Source organism: Lutzomyia longipalpis, chromosome 1, assembly GCF_024334085.1.
Source record: "Lutzomyia longipalpis isolate SR_M1_2022 chromosome 1, ASM2433408v1".
In the NCBI taxonomy this organism is placed as follows: Eukaryota; Metazoa; Arthropoda; class Insecta; order Diptera; family Psychodidae; genus Lutzomyia; species Lutzomyia longipalpis.
The window spans coordinates 12,976,369-12,997,858 of NC_074707.1; the positions used below are offsets into that span (position 1 = coordinate 12,976,369).

Below are 21,490 nucleotides of genomic sequence, written 5' to 3' on the forward strand. Positions count from 1 at the left end.
TGGAATTCAAATCGATCAATTGCAATAAAATTTCCTCCCTGGTAGAAGCTCATTCGAGTTGCAATAAAATAAAAAGTAATTGCCCCAAAGTGTAGGTATACTGAAAAACTTCTTACCGTCCTATATGCGGTGAAAGGTGTTTTACAGTCCAAAACAGTGGGTACTTGTTAAATTTCTTCGTTTCTTTTTGCACCTCAAGGTAACCTGCTGCAGACTTGTTAATGCAAATCATTCATTTAAAAATCAATCTTCCAAGAATTTTCCATTTTAAAAGGGAAGTTTTGCAAAGAATCATTGGCTTTTATTGTTTTGAACATCCGCTGCTTATCAAAAAAATTAAAAAAAAAATATGATGTAAGCTTCAAAGCACACAAAATTATGAATATGCATGGCAATAACTCATAGACTTGTGGCTCAATAGGAAGCATCAAAACCTACCTATGCAATTTGTCTTTGAATTTGTGTAATTAATTATGTGCAAGCGTAATTAAAAAAAATGAAATTCAAAAGAAGCAACAGATATCATCTAGTTTTCGGTTCGAAAGGTCAAGAGGAACATGAAGAATTAATTGCATTTGATGATTATCCTTCAACTCTGAATATATTTTTTTATTGTTTCCCTACATTATGCGTTGCAATTTGCAATACAAAATTACATTGAGTAATGCTAATTGTTTCTGTCAATCAAGCCTGTTTTGTCTCCAGATTATTTATATAAAAATAAAAATAATTATAAAAAGATATAAAAGTTATGCCAGGCTTCCAAATTTCACATTTATCCGCGAAAATGGCCTTGCGCTCCTAAGAATCTTGCACTGACGCATTGTTGATTCTACCAGAAATAAATTCTTCTTCAGCCAAAGCTCCGGCTCACCTTTAAGCAATTTCTGTGCAGATTATACATTTTATTGAGCACAATAATAGTGCAAGTATAATTAACATGTTGCACATAGTATCCCATTTGCAGTTTCGTTGGAGACTATGTGAGCAAAAATTCACTATACCATCGAACAGGTTTAATTTGTGCCAAGATGAAGAAAAAAAAAGTTCATCAGCAATTCTGATCATATGCAGCAAATAAATTTTACAATTCAATTTGATTATCTGGGATACTAAATGCTCTAACTAGAGCCTTTGCATGCTTCATCCATTTATTACAAATTGTAGGTAATTAATTTCAGTGAAATAATGACTATTAATCAACCTGTATACCTGTTTATTAAATTAGTATAAGATCTCTTCCATTCCATAAATAGTGCTACAAATTCCTTATTGTTCTGTAAAAAGACGAAAGGTGCACCCCTTTACTTTGTTAATCGTTAAACTAAGCTAGAGAGTTGGGAAATTCTAAAGTAAAGATTATGAAAATATAAAAACTGCCTAGAAATTTTTTGGCCAGTAAGTTTTTAAATTTAAAAAAAACTGAACAAGACAATTTTGCTTTCTCTGAAATTGAAGATCATTAGTTAATTACTTGAAATATAGCTTTTATAACATATGTACTGCAAAAAAGACAAGTTCTCTCTCCTTAATTACATCCTTTGCTATCAGTTTGTTGCTAGACAAATTCATTTTAATTAAATATTTTCTATCTAAAGAAATTTATATTGAGTATTAATGCAATTTATAAAAAAAACGGATAATAATCATAAAATTTAGGTATGAACTACAATTACTTTTAATTTGTTATGATAATTTGGCTATAATATTAAAAATCGTAAAACATTCTCATCTTTATTACATCCTTAATTATTCATTTTTCCGATGAAACTTCTTAAGTTTTTTTTAATGCATCGTGTTTTACATCTAATTTCAAGTTTCGTAAAAGGTTCAAAATTAGTCATAAAGTTCTACAAAACCAACAATTAGTCTCAAATTGTAATAACATTTAATTGCTCCCAGTTCTTGCATAAAAGTTCTTGATGAGATTTTTAGGAGAACTGACTTTTTTGGAGATATTTTTAGTAAATTAAATTATGAAGCTACAAAAATAGGAAAATAATTTCTCAGATGTCCTTCAATTTTTCTTAAATCTTTGCAATATTTTTCTGTCATTGCTTTTTCCTTAATTTAAGCCAGCACTTCCCGTATAGAATCGTCCTAATCGTTTTGTATCCAGGAAATTGAAATATACCACGCACATTTTCTAATTTACTGCATGCGCTAAATAAATTTTAAAAGTAGGTAATTAGATGTTCACAAACTTATGTATAAAAGGAAAACCGTTTAATTGAATATTGAGTAAAATAGGAATAATAGGATCATTAGTCGACTCATTCTTATGGTAATTCAAATTTAACCCATACGCGGGTTGTCTCGCACCGAGGGTAATGACCACAAAGGTCAAACGAATAAATTTGTTTTTTTGGTCATTGTATTGAAAATTTGGAAATTTACAATTACATACTATACACCCAATTTGGAGTTTTATGTGCCAATAAAGGTCTTTCCTTTTTTTTTACCCACTTCCGCCACAGAATTGGGCAAAAAGCACTGAAAACTCTTAAATATCAGGGTGATTTTAGGGAATTTCACTTTACTGAATTCGCATCATGGTCACTGTCACCCAAAATGTGGGTGGTTAATTGATTTTTATTCTACTTGTTGTGTCACCTGCAATGGGCATTTTTTATTTATTTATTGCTGTTGCCCCACGAAAAAAGGGGAAACACTAAGCAAGAACGGACAATGAACTTGGAGGAGGTAAATATTTTGTATAGCGTAATTTCCCATGCAAGAGAATACATCGCAAACGAAAGATCAATAACAAAACATGAAAAGAAATATTTGGAGAGCAAAAAAATTGAGCGATGGTCGCATTAGTGGAGTCCTCTTTAAAATGCAATATTTTTTTCCAAAGAGATGTTAATTAATTCAAATTAAAATGCATAAACACATCCACGTCGATTCCATTCGTGGCCACCACAATAGTTTAATAAATAAAGGTTTCAAAAAAGCGCCAAAAGCTTCATGTCCTTAACACACTCTATATAGGTTAGCTTTTTCGTATGCTAAAAAAACTTTAACAAACACGTCGAGATGATTTTATTATCTCCAAATGGAAAAACAGCGGTGTTTCGCGATCGGAGAACAATCATTGTAATTTTTCTCATTTTCACAATTATAGTAATTAATCAAATTGATCACGAAAATCAATGCCCCTGAAATTTATTAACAAATACTGCTTAGTTTTTTTTACACATAGAGAAAATGCGTTAAAAGCAGTTTAGTGGGTATAGTCTTGTGTTGCCACAGAAGATGCGAAGTCTTTATTTATGTTGTGGCGTGAGATAATGCGTGGGATCTCTCAGAGTGTAAATAAATACATATGTATGCTATGTATTGGAAAATAAGTTTACTTCCTCAATATAAGAGAGCATTGAGAAAAGCTCCACAGAAAGAGAATGTTGTATAAAGTGCAAATATATCCGTTGCAACGCTCCAGGTGTGTCCTTAGAGGTATGGTGTCATTTTCTTTCTTGCACGCGCAATTTCCTCATACTTCGTGCAACCCAAATAAATGTGCTAAAAGATCTTTGTCATCCTTCCTAATCATTTGAACCTCTACCACACAATTATGGGCAAAAAAATTTAAGGTAGAAAAAGTCGTCAATTTGCGCAAGAGAATGAAGAATTACGTTTTTACAAAATTTACCATTCTGCCTGTTCATTGCAAACACATGATTTAAATTCTTTCTCATTATTGGGAAAGTGACGCAAATCACAGCAGATTCTCGCATTAGACATCCACGCAGGTCCAGAGTTTAACTTTTTTTGGTACAAAAAAATTAAGCCATTCATAAAGATAATTGTACGACGGGAACTTTGACCAAAGAACGTGGCTTTGTTGTAGAATTTTCTTTCAAATGTTTGGCATTAGAAATCGAAAGAATCACAGCTAAAAAAAATCTTTCATTCAATAACTCAAGTATGTCTGAGAGTAGAACGTCAAAAAAGGAAAAGAATAAGTGGGTATACTTTGGAGGAATACTTGAGTTTTTTCAACCCATCACAAATGATCCAATCGAAAGCTGTAAGTTCTCACTTTGCGAATAAATCTTTGATGGTTACCATGCAACTATGTATAAGCTGTATTTTACAGTAGTCGCCGTAAAAACTCCTAAAAGAATTAGTACTTCAAATTTTCTGCCTCGATTGGTTAGTCTGTAACGCAAGATGCGTAGAAGAAGGCGCCAAATTATATAATTTTCAAACAATAAAAAAATGAAGTCACTCAAATTAATTGAATTCATTAAAAATCTTCAATCATACAGTGAGATCACGCACTACAGCGTCCTCCGCACATTAGCAGACGAAAAGTAGTTTTGTTGTATTTTAGACAAAGCTTTAAGCTCTTTATAGTCACTGTAACGTCACGCAGTAAGTTCATACCACCTACACCATTTTAGGCTGTACTACGAGTCTCTACTGTGGGCACGAAGCGATGAAATGATTTGCACTAAAATAATTTCACGGGTTTCACTTACAAGAAGATTGCATCAGTGCTGAAATGATGTGTGATCTCGGTTTTCACGGTTACTGACTGGCACAGCTGGTCTTGCAAAATTTTAATGATATTTTTGTCTCTTTTAATCCTCTCGGTGTCCTTAAAAATAATTTTCAATTTGTTACAAAATTTATCTTGAAAATAAATCACACATTTGTTTCTTTTTTATCACCTGTAATTTTTACGATGTAATTAAATAAAGGTAGGTATTATTCGTAAATTAAAGAAATATGTTGGGGTTAATGTAATTGATTGAAAAATATATTGAAACTATTTTTTATTTCAATAAAATATCATAAGAAGTATCAAAAGACGTCAGGCATAATGAAAAGCGGAAAATTTTCTAACAAATAGTCGTGATGACATATTTGCAGCAATTTCTCAAGAACTCTGGAAATTAATTCAACTAAATCTGTAACAACATTTAATCTCATAAATTTATAAAATTCTTTGAAAATCCCTCAGTTTATTTTTTTTTCGCGTTTGCTAGCTTTTAGCGGCGGATACTATTGATGACAATAGGATTGTCCCAACTCTTTTTTTTTCAGAAAAACTATAAAATACGAATTATTTGTCTTTTGAACAACCAAAAAATCCCAATCTATTTATTTCTTATGAGAGAGGGAACCATTTATCATAGAAGATCGTCTTTTATGTGTGATGATGTGTGCAAAAAAAGCTTCGTCAGCATGAGCAACACTTTGAGATACCATCGAGGGTATAGTTTAGAAGAGGAGCCACACTTCTAGAAGTATCCAGAGGCGTTCTTTTTTTTCTCTTCATCATTATGTTGCTCATTTTGGTATTGCAGAAAGGTGCTAAAAAAGTAGTATTGATGAAAGGAATTCTGCATGTTTTCTCTTGCGGTGTTTAACCGCGGGACAAACGGATTGCAAATTTGCCATTGAAAGTATTAGGTACATATGTAATTTACAAACATATAACAGACAGCCAAGAATGTTTGCCTTATCCCCTCTGTATTTGACCTTTTCATTAAATCTTCTTCAGTTTTTTTTTTTTTTTTTTTCATTCATTCATCTTAAAAACAAGTCCAAAATTATCAATAAAAGAAAAATATTTGCATATTTCCACACATTTTCCTTTTAATCATTCTTCATGAATAAAATTTCGTTACTTTTTAGGATTTTAATTAGCAACTTTTTGTACATACTTGGCAAAAATTTCATCAACACACCGCCACCAAAGCACCCGATTTATGTGCATTCCGTCTAAGCAAAGAAAACTAATAAATTGGTCATTCACGTGTATTAATTTGTCAATAGTATTCATGTTTTTTCCCTCTTTTTTTCTTTTACAAATTTGTATTTCCCCATGAAAATAGATTGAATGATTTTTTACACCTCTCCTCATGTGGAAATTTCTAATTTGCTATTTTCAAAAAAATTATGCTGAACTTATTTGTTTTTCCTATTTAAAAGACAATACGAGACAACAATAGAATTTTATCAAGTAGCCGAAACGGAACCAAAAGGTCTTCCATTTAGAATTCTAAAAGGAATTCTGCAGCAAAAAAAACTAATTTATGACTTTCATTAGCACTTGCTTAATTTTTTGGTTATTCATCAAACTTGTGCGAGAATTTATTAAATTTATGAATAAAAGAATTGATTAGAGAACTTTTTAGCAAAAAATGAATTTGCGAATAATGGAATGATGTTGTCATATTTTCTTTTTTGCCATTGCGAATATTTTTCTCTATTTTATATTCGTCTAATTTAATAATTATGTATTTTTTTAATGTCCTGTAAAATCACTTTTTTACTCAAGTTAGAAAAAGACGCAGTAGCGGGAAAAATCAGCTTTCTCCGTCAAAAAATTGCGATTATTTATTTTTCCCCATGATTGGGTTCTGAGGTAATAATTTTCCTAGCTAGGTTCGACGACATGTAAAGTTTTTTTTTGGTTTTCCGCAAAAGAAAAATTTTATGCATTTTTTTTACTACTTTTTGAATTTGGCGCCCGAAATATAGTTCCAAAAGCAACCACCGCTACTTTTTGGCACTGTTGGTTAAGGAGAAAATGAGACGGATGCATTTCACCGCTAACCGTCTCCTTCACACATTCAGTTTTTCGCAATTTTCACGCGTTTTCCGCCAAATTTTCCGGAGAAATTGTGTTTTTTGTGACCAGGAAAAGAGTTTTGAATTTTTGGCATCATTGGTTTGAAAAGTTCGCGAAAATCCATTTCCGGAAAAAAAGTGCGTGTAAAATCCCCAACCGTCAAAAATTTCGAATTTTTAATTTCAACCGTCAAAATTTCAGCCGACCCCAATTTCTGCACAGAGGGGCTCCCCGGGGTTCCTGGAGCATCTGGAAGTGCTCCAGGAACCCCAAAAATTTGTTTTATGTCCAAAAAATTGGTGGAAAAACAAGACAAATCGCATTTTTGGAATAGAAATTTTATTTTTCCGTTAAATACAAAACCATCCTTTGTAGCGAACATGTTTCACTAAAACTTTATGATTTAATTTTTTCACTCAAAAGATGGCGTGCGAAAGTTTCATCGATTTACGCATGTGTGACGTCATTGTGTCAAAATATCAAAATATTTACGATAAATTTTTTGTGTTTTCTTGGAGAATTTTTAGTAATTTTCTCAAATTCCGGCATAAAAAATGATTAAACAACCTATTTTGGTGGAGCTGCAGTATTTTGTGAATGCAGTGGCCAACATCCAACGTGGGATTGGCCCGGAAATCACGGATCAACTGGTAAAATGCAGCTTGACAATCTTCCAAGATTTGCCGGCTGCTCGGGATGCAGTCCTGGAGTACTTTGCCTTGGTCTTTGACAAATCCCTCGGCAACTACATCTCCTTCATTGAGAAGGATGCCAATGGGGCACCTCCCGTTGAGCCAGCAATTGTGGATATTCAGGAAGCACTGGAGAAGCTTGTCAGCAGCGGCACACCCGCCTGGGCACCGCTACTCTCCACATGGAGCCTCAAATTGCTTGGTCAGCTGTCTGAGAAGCATGGCCGTGGGCGTGATAGCATGAATATAACTGCAACGTGCAACTTTTGGATGAATTCCAGCGCAATGAAGGCACTTCTGGGACTATCTGCCAGCTGTTTCGCCAAGCTGAATAATGACGAATCAGAATCATGCATTGGAATCCTCCTGGCTACATTTGTGTCGCACACACCTCATTTTGATTGGGTTGTAGCTCGCCTTGGGGGCTGTTTTCCACTGAAGGTCATCTCAAAGATTCTCCAGTGTGGCCTGAAAGCTTTCTCGGGGAACTTCAACAACACCCTCGACTCCGAAGTTGGCATTCTGGGGTATCTATCGATGGCACATGAGAGAGATTTGAATATCGCACTGAGAGAAATGTTTGAAGCTGTGCTGTATCCAAAAACTCAGGGATCACTCACACCAAACCTGCACACAATACCGTACCTCATTCATCTCTCTCGGATGTCGGAGATTCTCCTCCAGCCAATCATCAATGTCTTCCTGGACACGTTTAAGGAGACCCTAATACCCAATCTTGTATACCAGAGCATGCATTTCCCATCGAACTACAATGTACGTGAAATCTTCATCCTTTTAACTGATCTGGCCACGCAGGTGGGACACAATGGTATCAGAGTTATCCTCACTTTGGCACGTATGGCGGAAACTTATTCGTGGTGCCATGAACTTCTTGAGCACATCCTCCTGAAGCTGGAGATGAATGTACTTGACGACAGGAAATGCCCCCTTCTCACAAATCTCACCAATGAAGCATCACAGAAGATTCTCTGGGCTTCCTGCAGAAGTGACAATGCCGTCGAACATCAGACTGTTGTACGACTTATCCTATTGATTTCCTCACGGGCTCCCTACATCTATCACTACACAATTGCAGAACTTCTCACAACACGAGCTGATACGTGTCCCAATGGAATGGGAGCTCTGGCTAGGATTTTGGGAGGAACTCTTGGTACTCAGGAGTACCCAACAGTGGATCCGGGACTGGAGATTTCCCTCGAGGCCATTTCAATTGCCAACAAACGTCGTACTGCAGAAGATTACGCCCAGAATGTCACAATTCTGAGGAATCTTCAGCATATAGTGGCATTTGAGAAGAGCGGAGAAAGTGTTCATCTAAAGGGTCAACCAATGAGTGGTGCTATTCAACGGAATGCCTCCAAACTCCTGTCAATCCTCTTCAATCTAATCAATCAAATAGTTCCGGAAACTGAATCCGGAACCCCATTTAAATTTGAGGAGAAATCCTCTGAACCCGTGGAGAAGAAACCCAAGAAAGATGCAGATTTCATGATGAAGGAAAAACAGAGAATTGCAGAAGCTGTAAAGGAACAAATTCACCTCATTGTAACTCTTCTGGATGACTTGGACATTGGAGCGAAAGATTCTCTTCTCGGGATGGCGGAGATACTGAATTTGGCTCAAATGACCGTGAAGTACTTCTTCTGGAATCTCACTGAGAGTGATTCAATTGCACGATGCAGAGCTATGAATAGATGTTTTAGTCTCTTGACGAAACAATGCTCCTGCCGGAAAGCTGCCCGAACAGCTGCCCTGAGAGACCTACTTGATGGAGCTTTATTCACATATCGCAATCTCTTTGGGGCTCACCCAAATCCGCCACCAAAGAACAACGTGGTTAGAGATGAAAGCTTGATGTCTCTCAATCAGAAACAGAGATTTAGTGCAATCGCCAGCAGGATTTCTCTGCATGCAGGAGTGATTGGGAATGGTTTGAAGACAGAGACAAGGATAACTGGCTACCCACAGTCGGAGATTCAGAAGCTCCTTCTGGATGCAATTATGGCATGTTGCCAGGATAATGAGCACACTAATGTCATTGATGGCTTCTCTACGGTTTCCCTGCTCTTGGTGGAGATGATCTCTCCGGACATCATGTACAACGGATTTCCATGGCCTGATGAGGATTTTACGAAGGTTACAATGGAGAGAGATCTCCAGATTAGGCGAATTTTCAACAATTCCCCTATTTTGTGGTCCATCCTGGGACTTGTGGGCACATACCGACCGGCCCTGTGCTATGCCTCAGTGCTCCTGAGGGCCCTGTGTGCCACTGTGCTCAATCAGTGGCGGGCAAAGTCAGTGGAAAAGCCATTCCAATCGGTAAATAATCCCGAATTGATCTTTGTCACCCTCAAGCTACTTGAGGTGATGGCCCTGGGCCAGCTCCTACCCCCACCGCTCAGCTATTTGCACGTTGTGATTGAATACTTTGAGCCATTTGAGGTCAGTACGAAAAGGTCAAACTAATTTATAATAGTTAATAAGTAAAATATTCTTTTTTCCTACATTTTTTTAGGTTGTTCTACTTCTAAAGGATTGCGTGTGGAACTACATGAAGGACCACGTCCCATCGCCATGCCTCTTCAAGTTCGACAGTACCGGCTTCCATTGGCGCAATCCTGAAACAGCTAAACCCCCCGCGCAGTTTGTTGACCCGCTGCGATTTATAATGCTTAAGCGCCTCCCACTACTTGGGAGTCTCTATCATCAAATGTTTGTCCTTCCGGAAATGGTTAACAATGGTGGTGGAAGTGAGACAAAGACTGCGACGGAGGCATAAACAGACACACAAAGGGGATCTTTTAAATATTTTTTTTAATTGTATTTTATCCTTTGTTTCCTTTTTACTAATTCAATTTCACGAGGATATTTTGCAATGACGAAAATAATACGGATAAACAAACGAGCATCACTCACAAAATTTCTAATATAAATGATCAACTCTCACGATGGACGACAGCTGGTCAATTTGCGCACGGAAATGCATGAAACTGTCTTCCGTGGGCGCTTCTTTGTTGTGCTACTGCCACCGCTAACACTTCCGTGCTTCGATTTGGTTGCACTTCTATGGGCTGCAGCTTGTTTTGCAAGTTGCTCTACACACAATAGGGGTGGGTGGGGTAGTGTTTGAAAATTGAGATATGAACAAAGAATTTGGCAATTGGGATAAACTTACGATTTAAATCGTGCTCCGTGAAGTAGACATCCTCATTGTCACGATCGGTGGCATAATGATAAGCTTCTAGATAAGGCAGTACTGTGGAACGTCGTAATTCATCCCCTTTGAGTGGTGGGAATGGGATTGGGGGCCCAGTCTTCTCAGGAGCTCCAATAAACCATCTAAAATTCATCATTTTATAGAAAGGAAAATGTGTTTTTTATGGGTATTTCACTCACGGATGGTTGCGAATTTGTGGCAATGTGAATCGATGTTGGGGATCTGCCTGAAGCATTCCTAGGATAAGTGTAGTCAGGTGCTTGTCCAATTTGTACAACGATTCTGGTGGCTCCCACTGTGACTTGCCAATATTCTCCAGCAGCCTGTAGATATTGTCACCCTCGAATGGGTACTGGCCCGTTGTGATATTGTAGAGAGTCACCCCGCTACTCCAGATGTCCACCTTGAAGCCGGCAAAGGACTCCTGCCCATTGGCAATTTCAGGCGGCTGGAATGCCGGAGAACCCTGACCCGTTGTGCACGTGTCGTCATCAGCAAAGGTCTCGAGCGCTTCTGCCACACCAAAGTCCGAAATTTTTAGTGTGTGATCCAGCGTAAGTAGCAAATTCCCGGGTTTGATGTCCTTGTGAATCACCCCACAGCCGTGGAGGTATTCCAGCCCATTGAGAAGTTGCACAAAGTAGCGGTGTGCCTGAAAGAGGGGTAGTCGCTTCTCCGGAGCTGAATCTAGCATCTCCTGCAGGCCCCCAACGCAGTACTCCATAATCAAATACATCTTCTGCTTCTCCTCGTTGTACAACACATCCAGGAGTTCGATCACATTCTTATGTTTGAGATTGCGCAGCAACTGAATCTCCCGCCTGACATTCTGTTCACCATTTGGGATGCGTCGGAGCTTCCGTTTTGTCAGAATCTGTAAAAAGAAGAAAATGGGGGAAAATTCTCATTTCCACGCAAAAAAAATCATCCGGACAATGAGAAGAAAAAAAAGCTCCACCCATTTACGCACCTTCACAGCTCGTCGACTGAGTGTCTCAGAATCCAGAACCTCCTTCACCTTCCCGTAGGATCCCTCACCCAAAACATCCCCCATCACGTACTTCCCAACCATTTTGCAGCTCTTCTTCTTTGCCTGGTAGATAATCTCGGCGCTGTCCACGCGATTGAAGAACATATTTGCGGCATCGATACTCAGCGAGAGGTCCAGCTTATCGATATCATCGTCATCCAACCAAGTGACCGGAGCTCCGGAAGTGACTTCCGGACCAAGTCTCCGGTCATCCTCCTTCCTCTTCCGCGTGTCCTGGTAGATGAAATCCTCGTGCATGGAATCCATAACTTGTCCTAAAACATTTATTTACACAAACCACACATTTTGTTTTTCATTGAATAACAAAAACTAAACATTTTGACAAGAAATTCACGCACACACACACCAAAATGCAAAGTCGCGCGCACACAACCAACTTTCAACACTACTTGAGAAAAGTTTTGGAACATAGAAAACATAATTCCTCAAAATTATTTCTTTTAAGCTAATTAAGAGATTTATTGTTAATTAATATCACGTGTATAATTTTATTTTAATCAAATGAGACAGCACCTATTAATTAATATCCAAATTTTAATACTAAAAACATAAAAACACTAAAAACAAATTATTTATTTTTGCATGTACCAAAACTATGGAGGATAGTGTAAAAAACAAAACGCGAATAAAACTTTTTGTTAAACGAATAATTTGAATTCAGAGAAAAACCTAACGTAATTTATCCAAGGGGCACGTCACGTGATTTTCGACGATGCTTTTTGAACTTTAACGGACTTTTTTTTGCTTTTTCAAAAATGAGACTTTTTCAATTTTTAATAGACGTAACCGACGTAACACACATTTTTGGGGCCCCTGGAGCATCTTAGGGGTGCTCCAGGGGCCCTCGAGGAGCCTCTGTGCAGAAAGAAATTGGGGCTCGCAATTTGTTAAAAAAAAGTATAATAAAATTTCTAAATTGTGAACCATAAGTCTAGAAAAACAGAAAAATAAGACAATTTTCTTATAAATAACGTTAGTTTTATTCAATAATAATATAATATATCTTATAGTTAAACAATAAAAGTATTGTTTTGTTACATTTTATAATATTTACATGCATATCAAGATTTACAAATTTTAATTCTTAATTACACAAAATTATTATATTTACAAAAATTATTCTAAATATTTCTTTATAGGATAGAGTATGTAAATCGCTGAAAGATTTTTTCTTGTGTAATTATAAAAGTATTTCTTTTTTTTATTGAAAGAATTGGTAGTACAATTTTGGACTTTTTGTTTATCTATTTTATATTTCTTTACTAATTTAAAATCTTCTCATGCAATTGTTACAATAAATTTTAATTTAAAAACCTTCTCAAAAGAAAATAAAAAAGTTTCTTATTTTTATGATTTTTAAAATAATTTTTAGAAAAAAAACATAAAAATATAACAATTTTTAACAAAATGACACAGCAGAATAATATGTATAAAAATATAATGTTTTGTCTGCACAACGATATTTTTATTATTTTTTTCTTGTTTCTAAAACATTCTGTAAAAATATTTTATTTTTTGTAAATAAATAGTGCAATCCCTAATTTTAGAACATTATTCTTTTCAACATTTTTTTCCATTATTGTGCAGGCAATTCATTATTTTCAATCATTTTTCTTAATTCTTTTTAAAGGTAGGTATTCTTAAATCCTTTTTTTTATATTAAAAGAAAAAAAATAAATACATTTTTATCTTCAATTTTCACAATAGGCTCAAATAATTTTCTAAAAATAAATTAATATAAAATACATTATTTTTACCTTTTCCTTTTTTTCAACAAATATGTAGTCCAAAATTGCACTTTCACAAAAAATATACAAAAAGTATAAGACTAGGCACAATTTATACTGCAAAGTCGTTGATTTTTTTTTTCATTTTGCGAAATTGAGAATGATAAAAAAAGATTTGACGATTTTTTATGCCTTAAAACTATTTTATTTACAATTCACTTACAAACTGTTAAAAAGTCTTTGAGTTATTCTAATTTCTTGGCAAGACTTCTCTGTTTGTTGTAGTTCTGGATGTAGAAGTTCATGAAGAGGACGAAGAAGATGGATGCATTGAGGAGGAGCAGAGCCGAGATGACGGGTGGAAATTGGCAGTCGGACACGAGGGCACGGATTGTGTGGGCAATGCAGAGAATAAATTGTGCCTGAAAAATGAAAATGGAGAAAAACTCTTAAAAAGAAAATACGGAAATAATTAATCAGCAAGCACAGCTCCCCTTCCTTTATAATTTCTTTGAGTAAGAACTTGTAGAATTTCATATTATGATATATGTAGGTATGTACATAATGTAAGGTATGTAAATGATGTAGGTCACAATTTCTGTGCTACGGTGCGCATTTCCACTACCGTGTTGTAGAGCCAACGGCGTGCAATTGAACCCAAAGAGCGAGAGAACCTGACTGGTTTCAAATGAAAGTCAAAGTGTTTTTACCGCGAAAAGTAGATAATTGCAAAAAGTAAATGCCTGTTTTCAGAGATGTGAGAAATATATCGCATTTGGTGTGCCTCTTGTGTATATTGCAAATTTCGTAATGTTCTGCCTTTTGCTTATGAAGCAGAAAGAGGCAATAATTTAATTGATTTCAAATGCAAAAGCTCGTTCATTTTTTTTCTCTCTCTCTCCCTCTCAATTTCAGTGTGCAGCAAAAATTTAACTACCTATATACGCTTGCATATGTATGTACATATATTAAATCACAGCTCCAACATAAAAGCGATTGAGACAAGACAAATTCGCGTAGCACTTCTTGTGCACCATATTTACGGGAAATTCAACATTATACGCACACATTTCCACTACTTCTTATGCCATTTTCCATTCACATCCCCACTAAATTATATTCTACATGGGTTAGGTTGGTTAGGCACCATATATCTGCTATATATAAATATTTTTTAATACACACAAAAAAATCGAATGGTGTGGATAATTTCGCCAGTTGCCCTATTTTTCCACAAGAATAAAAATACAAGGCAATCATCTATAAGCTTAAATACAATGCACAAAACATATAATTCCAATATGCCTGCACCTTCGCAGCATTGCACTTTCTAATGCAAAAAAAAGCAACAACCAAGTGCAAACATAAACAGCGAGACGTGAACTTTCGATGATATAATCAGACACTTTGCAACTTCTCTTGAATGTCTAGTCCACGAGTGGCATGCACGGTAAAAGTGTTCTTGTAATATCCAACGCGCTTATTTTCTCGTTGTATGATCATTTCATTCAATACACCATGAGATTATATAATTCCTGAACTTTCCGTTGTCTCTTGACTTTGAATATCCCCAACATCTTATGCAACATATTGTTGGAAATATAAAGTTTATGGTTTATCAGTTCATTGCCACCTTTCGCCGAAAATAAACATATATAATAAACACAATCGCATTCCAGCTGATTTTTACCGCGTATAGAAATGCAAGAAAGACACAGAGAAATGATGTAAAAAGAATGTCTGAAGAATTTGTAAGATGACCTTTTGTGCAACGAGAGATGCAACACCGTGCACCTTTGTCAATGGGTGCAGTGAAAATGTTTAAGTGCATAGCAAAGCACGGCAGTTTCTATACAAAGAATTTTCCGGAAACCGGTTCCAACACCAAGCTCTCAACACCAACATAATCTCAGGATAGGAAAAGGTAAAAAGCTCAAAAAGTTGCAGACTATTCCACGAAAGACCGTATTGCTGATATTTCTATTGCAGAATTTATTAAGATAAAATTTAATTTCTTCATGTGATTTGTGAGAAGTTGAATGTGAAAGGCTTTGCATTAGACAGAGATTGCATTGCAATTGGTTTAAAAGTTTATGTGAAAAGCTTTTTTTTAGCAACATCAAGTTATGATTGAAAATTAAATAAAAGTTGATGAAGCTTTTGAGGCAAAAGAAGTGAAAATTTATGTATTTTAAAAGTCCGCATGGCGAAAAAAAGCTCAGAGAACCCGAAAGTTCTAATAAAAATTAAAAACGTATAATGCGGAAAAATGGAGGTTTAATTCGAATTCTAGCTTATTTAGATATTGAGATACTTTTTTTAGAAGTAAATTAGAAATATTATTTCATTGAGAGAAGTATCACAAAACTCTAAAGAAAATCTTTTTATAGAATTTTATATAAATTTTCATGATCCCATAAAATTTAATAATGTTAATAATAATCAAGAAATAAAACAGTATTTTCCTCAAGTTAGTAGTAGACAGACATACCTATTGCAATTTCTAATATAAAATGTCATGTCTGTGTGATAATAGAAGAATTTTTAGAATAAGAATTGCTAGTGATCTTTAATCTTTAGAATCTTATTAACGCATTTATTAACATTTAGCATAACCTTAGACCAGTTTAAAGTCATGGGAAATATTTTCCGCAAGAGCTTTATTGTTTTAAGTGTTTCACTGTTTTTTTATCTATAATTTTTCTGTCTCTGTACATTTTATAACTTGTTTTAATTACAGGAGCATTGTAGATTCATCTAAGAATCATTTTTTAATTTGAATGCAAAAAAAATTGATGAAAAAACAGTAATTCATTCTGAAAATCATTTTATAGCTTTTCCTCAAATTGCTTGCAAAGAAGCATCAGGTGAGCTCATAAAATAGGGTTAATTAATGATTGAAAGAATACTTAATTCGAGTCAATTACACATCATTATTATTCTAGTCTTATTTAAATTAATCACATTAGTTATCACATCTTTAATAAAAAAAAAGTTTATTGCTTTAATGTTTATTTGTCATTTAACGCATTTGCAGCAACATTTCTTTACATAGGCAACGATGCTTTGCATGGTTGTACATTGAAAAGCTCTAATAGATGAAAACGAAATTTTGCTGCATGGAAGCAAAAATGGGGTCAATTGACGGAGAGTAAAACTTAGCGAGCAAGATTTGTGCTTTTGCGAGTTTTTATGTATATACAAAAGCATCTCACCTGTGCATGTGGCGACTTCCTTCCAAAACAACTAAATACATCGAATACAGTTCTACCGACATTTGCTACAAAATACTACCATGATACAGTATGTTTCGCAAACATTAACTTTTTGTACATTATAGAAAAGCGAGAATTGAGCATTTTCACGCGGCGCAGAGGGAAACTGGTTGGTTGAACATCGTTTAGATTGAAAAATCAAGTTTCTGTGTTTTTGCACAATTGCATCTGTATGGTGCGCGCATATTTTTGTTCTTTCCATACTACACATTTCTAATTGCGACTACTTAACTTAAATGCTTCACGAGACAGTATATTGTCACCAAGTTGTGTGTGCTTTCGATGAAACTATGTAGGATGAACTTTGGTATGTGGAAGCTTTTTTCTTGAACAAGAATTGTAAAGCATTCCCTTCTTTTTTTTTTGTTACCATATTCGTTTCACTAAACGATATTTCACAGAGATAAAAATTAAACTAAAACACCTATTAAATGGTTCGCGTGTGAAAATTAAAAGAAAAAAAACGTCTGCAAAGTGTTTTGTAATGCTCAATGAAGAGGAAAATATGGTGCGTAAAAAGAATTATGACTAATTACAATTATTTGTGCTTAGAATTATTTTTTGGGTGAAATATGGATAAGTAAAAGCTCAGCAAAAAGCTTATTTTGAATACATGCATTTTTTTCAACTTGCTATATGAGAACTTTCCGAAAATATCTCGAATTTATAAATGTAATACATAATAACGAAAATATTTCAGAGTGATGGTAAACAATGAATTAAAATCTCATTTTAGTTGTTTAACCCCCAGCAATCAAATACAATTTGTCTACATGTGAAAACAAATTATCTTCCCATCAGGATGATTCAGGCTCATGGAGTGGTTTAGAATATTCTGGGTTCATTTTTCTGAACTTTGAGCTTCATTGATTACCATGAAAATCAAAATTCCACGCCAGAGATCGGGGATAATTAAAGAAAAAAAAGATTCTGCCAAAGACAAAGAAATATTTTACTCACAATTTGAAGTTCCGTCATGTATTTCTTCCACCATAGGAATTTTTGGTACTGTGCCCCCATAGCGGCTACCATGTAGTAAAAGTACATGCAAACATGGACGAAATTGTTGAGAATGTTGGGAAATGTGGCGTTTCCACCTAAAGAAATAAAACAGAAAAACATTTTTTTTTGTTAAGAAGAACTACATAGTATAAAAAATAATTAATTAATTAAAATATCTTACCGGCTAAAAATCTAACTAGGATAAAAGCTTCAATGGGCGTCAAGGAGTGATGGTAGAGATGCAGCCAGGTCACTTGGGATTTTTTCTTTCGCAACACAAAAAATATTGTGTCCGCGAATTCGGATAATTTCGACAGGTAGTAGATGTAGCAGAGATTTAGCATCTATAAAACAGGTGGGTAGAGTTGAAAAGCAAGAGAGATGGCGTGTGAGAAAAAAAATTAGATTAGATTGGTGACAAAAATATATTAACGAAATAAAATTCAATAAAAAGGCCAATTTAGTGCATACATTTTTATGAGTGATGTGCTGTCATATAAATTTCAAAATGTTTTTACCCATGAGTTTTACAAACGACACTATTGCACCTCCAATGTGGCTAAAATGTGAAAATAATATTGCAAAATATTCACTAGTGTTACCCTTCAGATTTACAAGACTTGTTAACACCCAAAAAGACATGATCGCTTTTCAATAGGATCAATGTCACATTTATGTATGCACACCGAATTTGTGTGTGTGCCAAAAGTGATATTTCATATTAATAGACTACATTATAATCGTCTCTAAACACTTTTATTGCACAATCGGTCAAAAAGTAAAATAAAAATGCTATTTATTCCCCAACAAATTTGACTTTGCCGTGAACTCAATACGAAGCCAACCGTTTCATGAGACTTCCACACCATTGGATGCTACCCGAAGAGACTTTTCGCATTTACTACACAAATGCATAGAATATTAGTAGAAAAAAAACCCATTGAATACTCATAAAGTCGGGGAAAAAAGCTCACAGAGAGCATCTCACATTTTAAGACGATTTATTTTCTGTCTTTCACCCTAGCAATTGTATTTTTCCAACAATTACATGGAATTTTCATCAATTCATCAAATCTTTCTCGGGGTGTTAATTGTAGGTATGGTCTTCCACCACCAGTAATAAGCACTATTTTTCAATTGCAATCTCTAAAAGAATTATTTACTACAGATCAAGGAAAAAAATTACACCGCATTCTGAAGGTTACAAAATAAATTAAAAATTTTACCCGTCTCGATTGTTGACTGTCCGAGTAATCCACCGTCTGACACCTGAGGTTGTAATCAAAGAGCCACCCCGACATTAAATGCTGCGAAAAAGAATACAGAAAGGATCAACAAAGGTTTCTAAAATGTGATTGGATTTTGTAGGCAAAAGTAAAAAATGAAATAATATGCTTCAAATATTTCACTCTAAACTTTCGAACATTTCAATGAAACTTTCAATTGTAACAACCAATTTAGGGCAGCTTATGATCCTAGAATTCGTGATATTTTCTTGGTGTTTTGGAGGGTCAAAGAGAGGATAATTTAAGAATACAAAACATTTTTTTTTATAAATTTTAAGTTTTGTGATTTTCTACTCTCGAAAAAAGGATTTTTTTCAACGAGGATAAGTCCTGGAAAGGATTTTGTCTAACTATTTTGTGTGTTTAGAATCAATTTCGTACGATATATCAAACAAAACTATAGAGAAGCTTTTCTGAAGCTTTAAAAAAAATAACACAAAACATTGTAAATTTGTTTCTATTGAAAAATCTCAACGAAGCATGGACTCATAAAATAATTAGCACCTCTACATAAACATTAAAACATTATGAGTGTACTAAATGAAGCCAATTGATTATTAACTTGTCATAAATTAATTTAGCTACAAAAAAAACACGTGTGAACCTTTTTTTTGGACATATAATCACCGTATACACTTGTCGAAGATAATGTAAAAATAATAGGTATCTAATCAAATAAAATTAATACAGAATTCTCACCATTTTATGCTGGAAAGTCTAATTCGTTCATGTTCTTTTAAATTTGTTGTTTTTGCAATTCAATAAACCAACAAAAGTTTAAAAATTACATTTTGCAAAAATTATTTAATGATCTGCAATTTTCAGACAATTGAAAGTTTCTCGAAATTTCAATACCCCAATTGCCCAAAATGTTCGTTCAATTTGCAAAGATTAGTTCCACAAAACGTACAATTTTCCTTGCTCTCGGTGCGTTGTAAATGCTTTTTATACATACACAGGAAATTCCATGATATATTGAAAAATAATGGTGCAAAAATTAATCAGCAAAAATGTGAATAATGAAAAATTATTACATTATTGCTTTACCTTACCTCATAAAACATATATCCACTTAGGAGAACTTGGCAGGCATTATAGTAAATGAGTGTGTTTTTGAGTTGGAGCGGTTTCCTGTCTCGCATGTAGAGTGGTCCAATGATGAGTACGTAGGCTAGGTAGGCCACTACAAGGGCTAGGGTTGGCAGTGGATTGTCCATCAGGGGATACCCTTTGGCTCTATCATCTACCACGTGGCCAAAGAAAAGAAGAAAAGAAAAAAATTGTTCACTGTTAATATTTCTCTTTTACAATTTTTTTTCTCATCTTTCCACCTTCACTGCGTCGCGTTATGCAATATTGATGATGTTGTAAGAGAGAGAGAAAAAAATATTCCACAGTCTTCTCATGAATCTCATTTCTGCACAAATTGCAGTCAAGTTCAATATCACATTTTTTTGTGCCATTTCAAACTTGAATCTTGGAAATGAGAAAATATCCCATAAATATTCATAACTTCTTAATTTCCTTTAAATAACATCAAAATACTGACACGAAATCACCACCTTATGCCAATTAAGCTATATGGAAAACCTACTAACAAAAATATGTGTGTGTTAATGCAATTAATTGATGAAATTAATTAAGACGGGAAAATTAAATTTTTTTTTCGTTGATTTTACCTGCAAATTCCTCCTCTACTATCGTCCAGTAGCGCATCAGGAGTCCCGTCCAATTGTTCGTTGTATGGGAATTGAATTCATCCATGGCGATCTTGACAAAGCCAGACGCCATGGCGTATTCCGTGAGGTTATCAATTTTGGCGGTTTAAAAAAACTACTTCACAATCACAAATATATTTACCACCGAGGAAACTTTCAATTTCCCCGTGAAAACTTCTTCTATATCGCACAAAACACAAATTTCAATTTTTTTAACGTAGAAATCTCACTGGGGAAGAGATTTTGATTTCACAAAAACTTCCCAAAAATTTCCACTTTCGCGACACTTCACTTTTCTTGGATACCTTGTGTGGGTCCAACCACTTGGACAGCAGGTGTGTTGATTGTAAAAAAAAATATTTTTCCCACTCTGTCATGAATACATGCTGGCCATAAAGTCCTGATGATGATGCAGATTTATTCTGTGCGGAATGCAGAATAAAGAATTATAAAATGAAAATATTGTGGTTGTTATGCAAATTCTTAAAACTTGTTGCTGCTCTTGCCGAGGAATTTGTTATAAAAATGTCTCGTGCAAAATACTGTGTGGTATAGTGAGCCCCCCGAAAAAGTCAGCACTGAGTAATTCAAGTGATATTGTCACCGGGAAATCTGAAAAGAAACTGATGCAAGCTACCTAGAGTGGTTTAGACTTGAGCCACTCGCTCCACCAAAGTGAATCTCCCCACAGAGATCGGAACTTTGTACACGGGAAAATAGAGTCAGCAAACTCCCACTTGTCTTTTGCCTAAACGTTCACTTCTCGCTTTATCATTCGCAAACATACACACACACACACATACGGCGCCACATAAAGCTCAATCGGCAAAAGCTCACGAAAGCTGCGCGACCACCCAGTTGAGCGTGGAGTTAATCTGAAAAATCTTTTCCCAAGTAATACCGTTTCCG

General features: G+C 35.0%; 3 protein-coding genes across 4 annotated transcripts; 1 reads left to right on the forward strand and 2 right to left on the reverse strand.

The window, feature by feature from the left end:
- Positions 1-7,044: 7,044 nt before the first annotated feature.
- On the forward strand, positions 7,045-10,225 carry LOC129786853 (integrator complex subunit 5). The gene is made up of 2 exons (XM_055822100.1): positions 7,045-9,747; positions 9,821-10,225. Exons 1-2 carry the CDS (start codon positions 7,144-7,146, stop codon positions 10,082-10,084), a joined length of 2,868 nt encoding a protein of 955 aa, XP_055678075.1. The 5' UTR covers positions 7,045-7,143; the 3' UTR covers positions 10,085-10,225.
- On the reverse strand, positions 10,105-11,942 carry LOC129786854 (serine/threonine-protein kinase stk11). Its single transcript, XM_055822101.1, has 4 exons — positions 11,493-11,942; positions 10,702-11,396; positions 10,481-10,644; positions 10,105-10,400 (listed from the first exon to the last, which is right to left on the reverse strand). The coding sequence occupies exons 1-4, from the start codon at positions 11,817-11,819 to the stop codon at positions 10,249-10,251; spliced, it is 1,338 nt and encodes a 445-aa protein (XP_055678076.1). The 5' UTR covers positions 11,820-11,942; the 3' UTR covers positions 10,105-10,248.
- An 822-nt stretch (positions 11,943-12,764) lies between these two features.
- LOC129786855 (elongation of very long chain fatty acids protein AAEL008004) lies at positions 12,765-21,490 on the reverse strand. 2 transcript variants are annotated; one of them, XM_055822102.1, is made up of 7 exons: positions 21,219-21,303; positions 20,543-21,003; positions 19,916-20,106; positions 18,804-18,884; positions 17,759-17,921; positions 17,536-17,672; positions 12,765-13,722 (listed from the first exon to the last, which is right to left on the reverse strand). In XM_055822102.1, exons 2-7 carry the CDS (start codon positions 20,652-20,654, stop codon positions 13,546-13,548), a joined length of 861 nt encoding a protein of 286 aa, XP_055678077.1. In that variant the 5' UTR covers positions 20,655-21,003; positions 21,219-21,303; the 3' UTR covers positions 12,765-13,545. The 2 variants fall into 2 exon arrangements, with proteins under 2 accessions (XP_055678077.1, XP_055678079.1); XM_055822104.1 differs by having other exon boundaries at positions 20,543-21,490.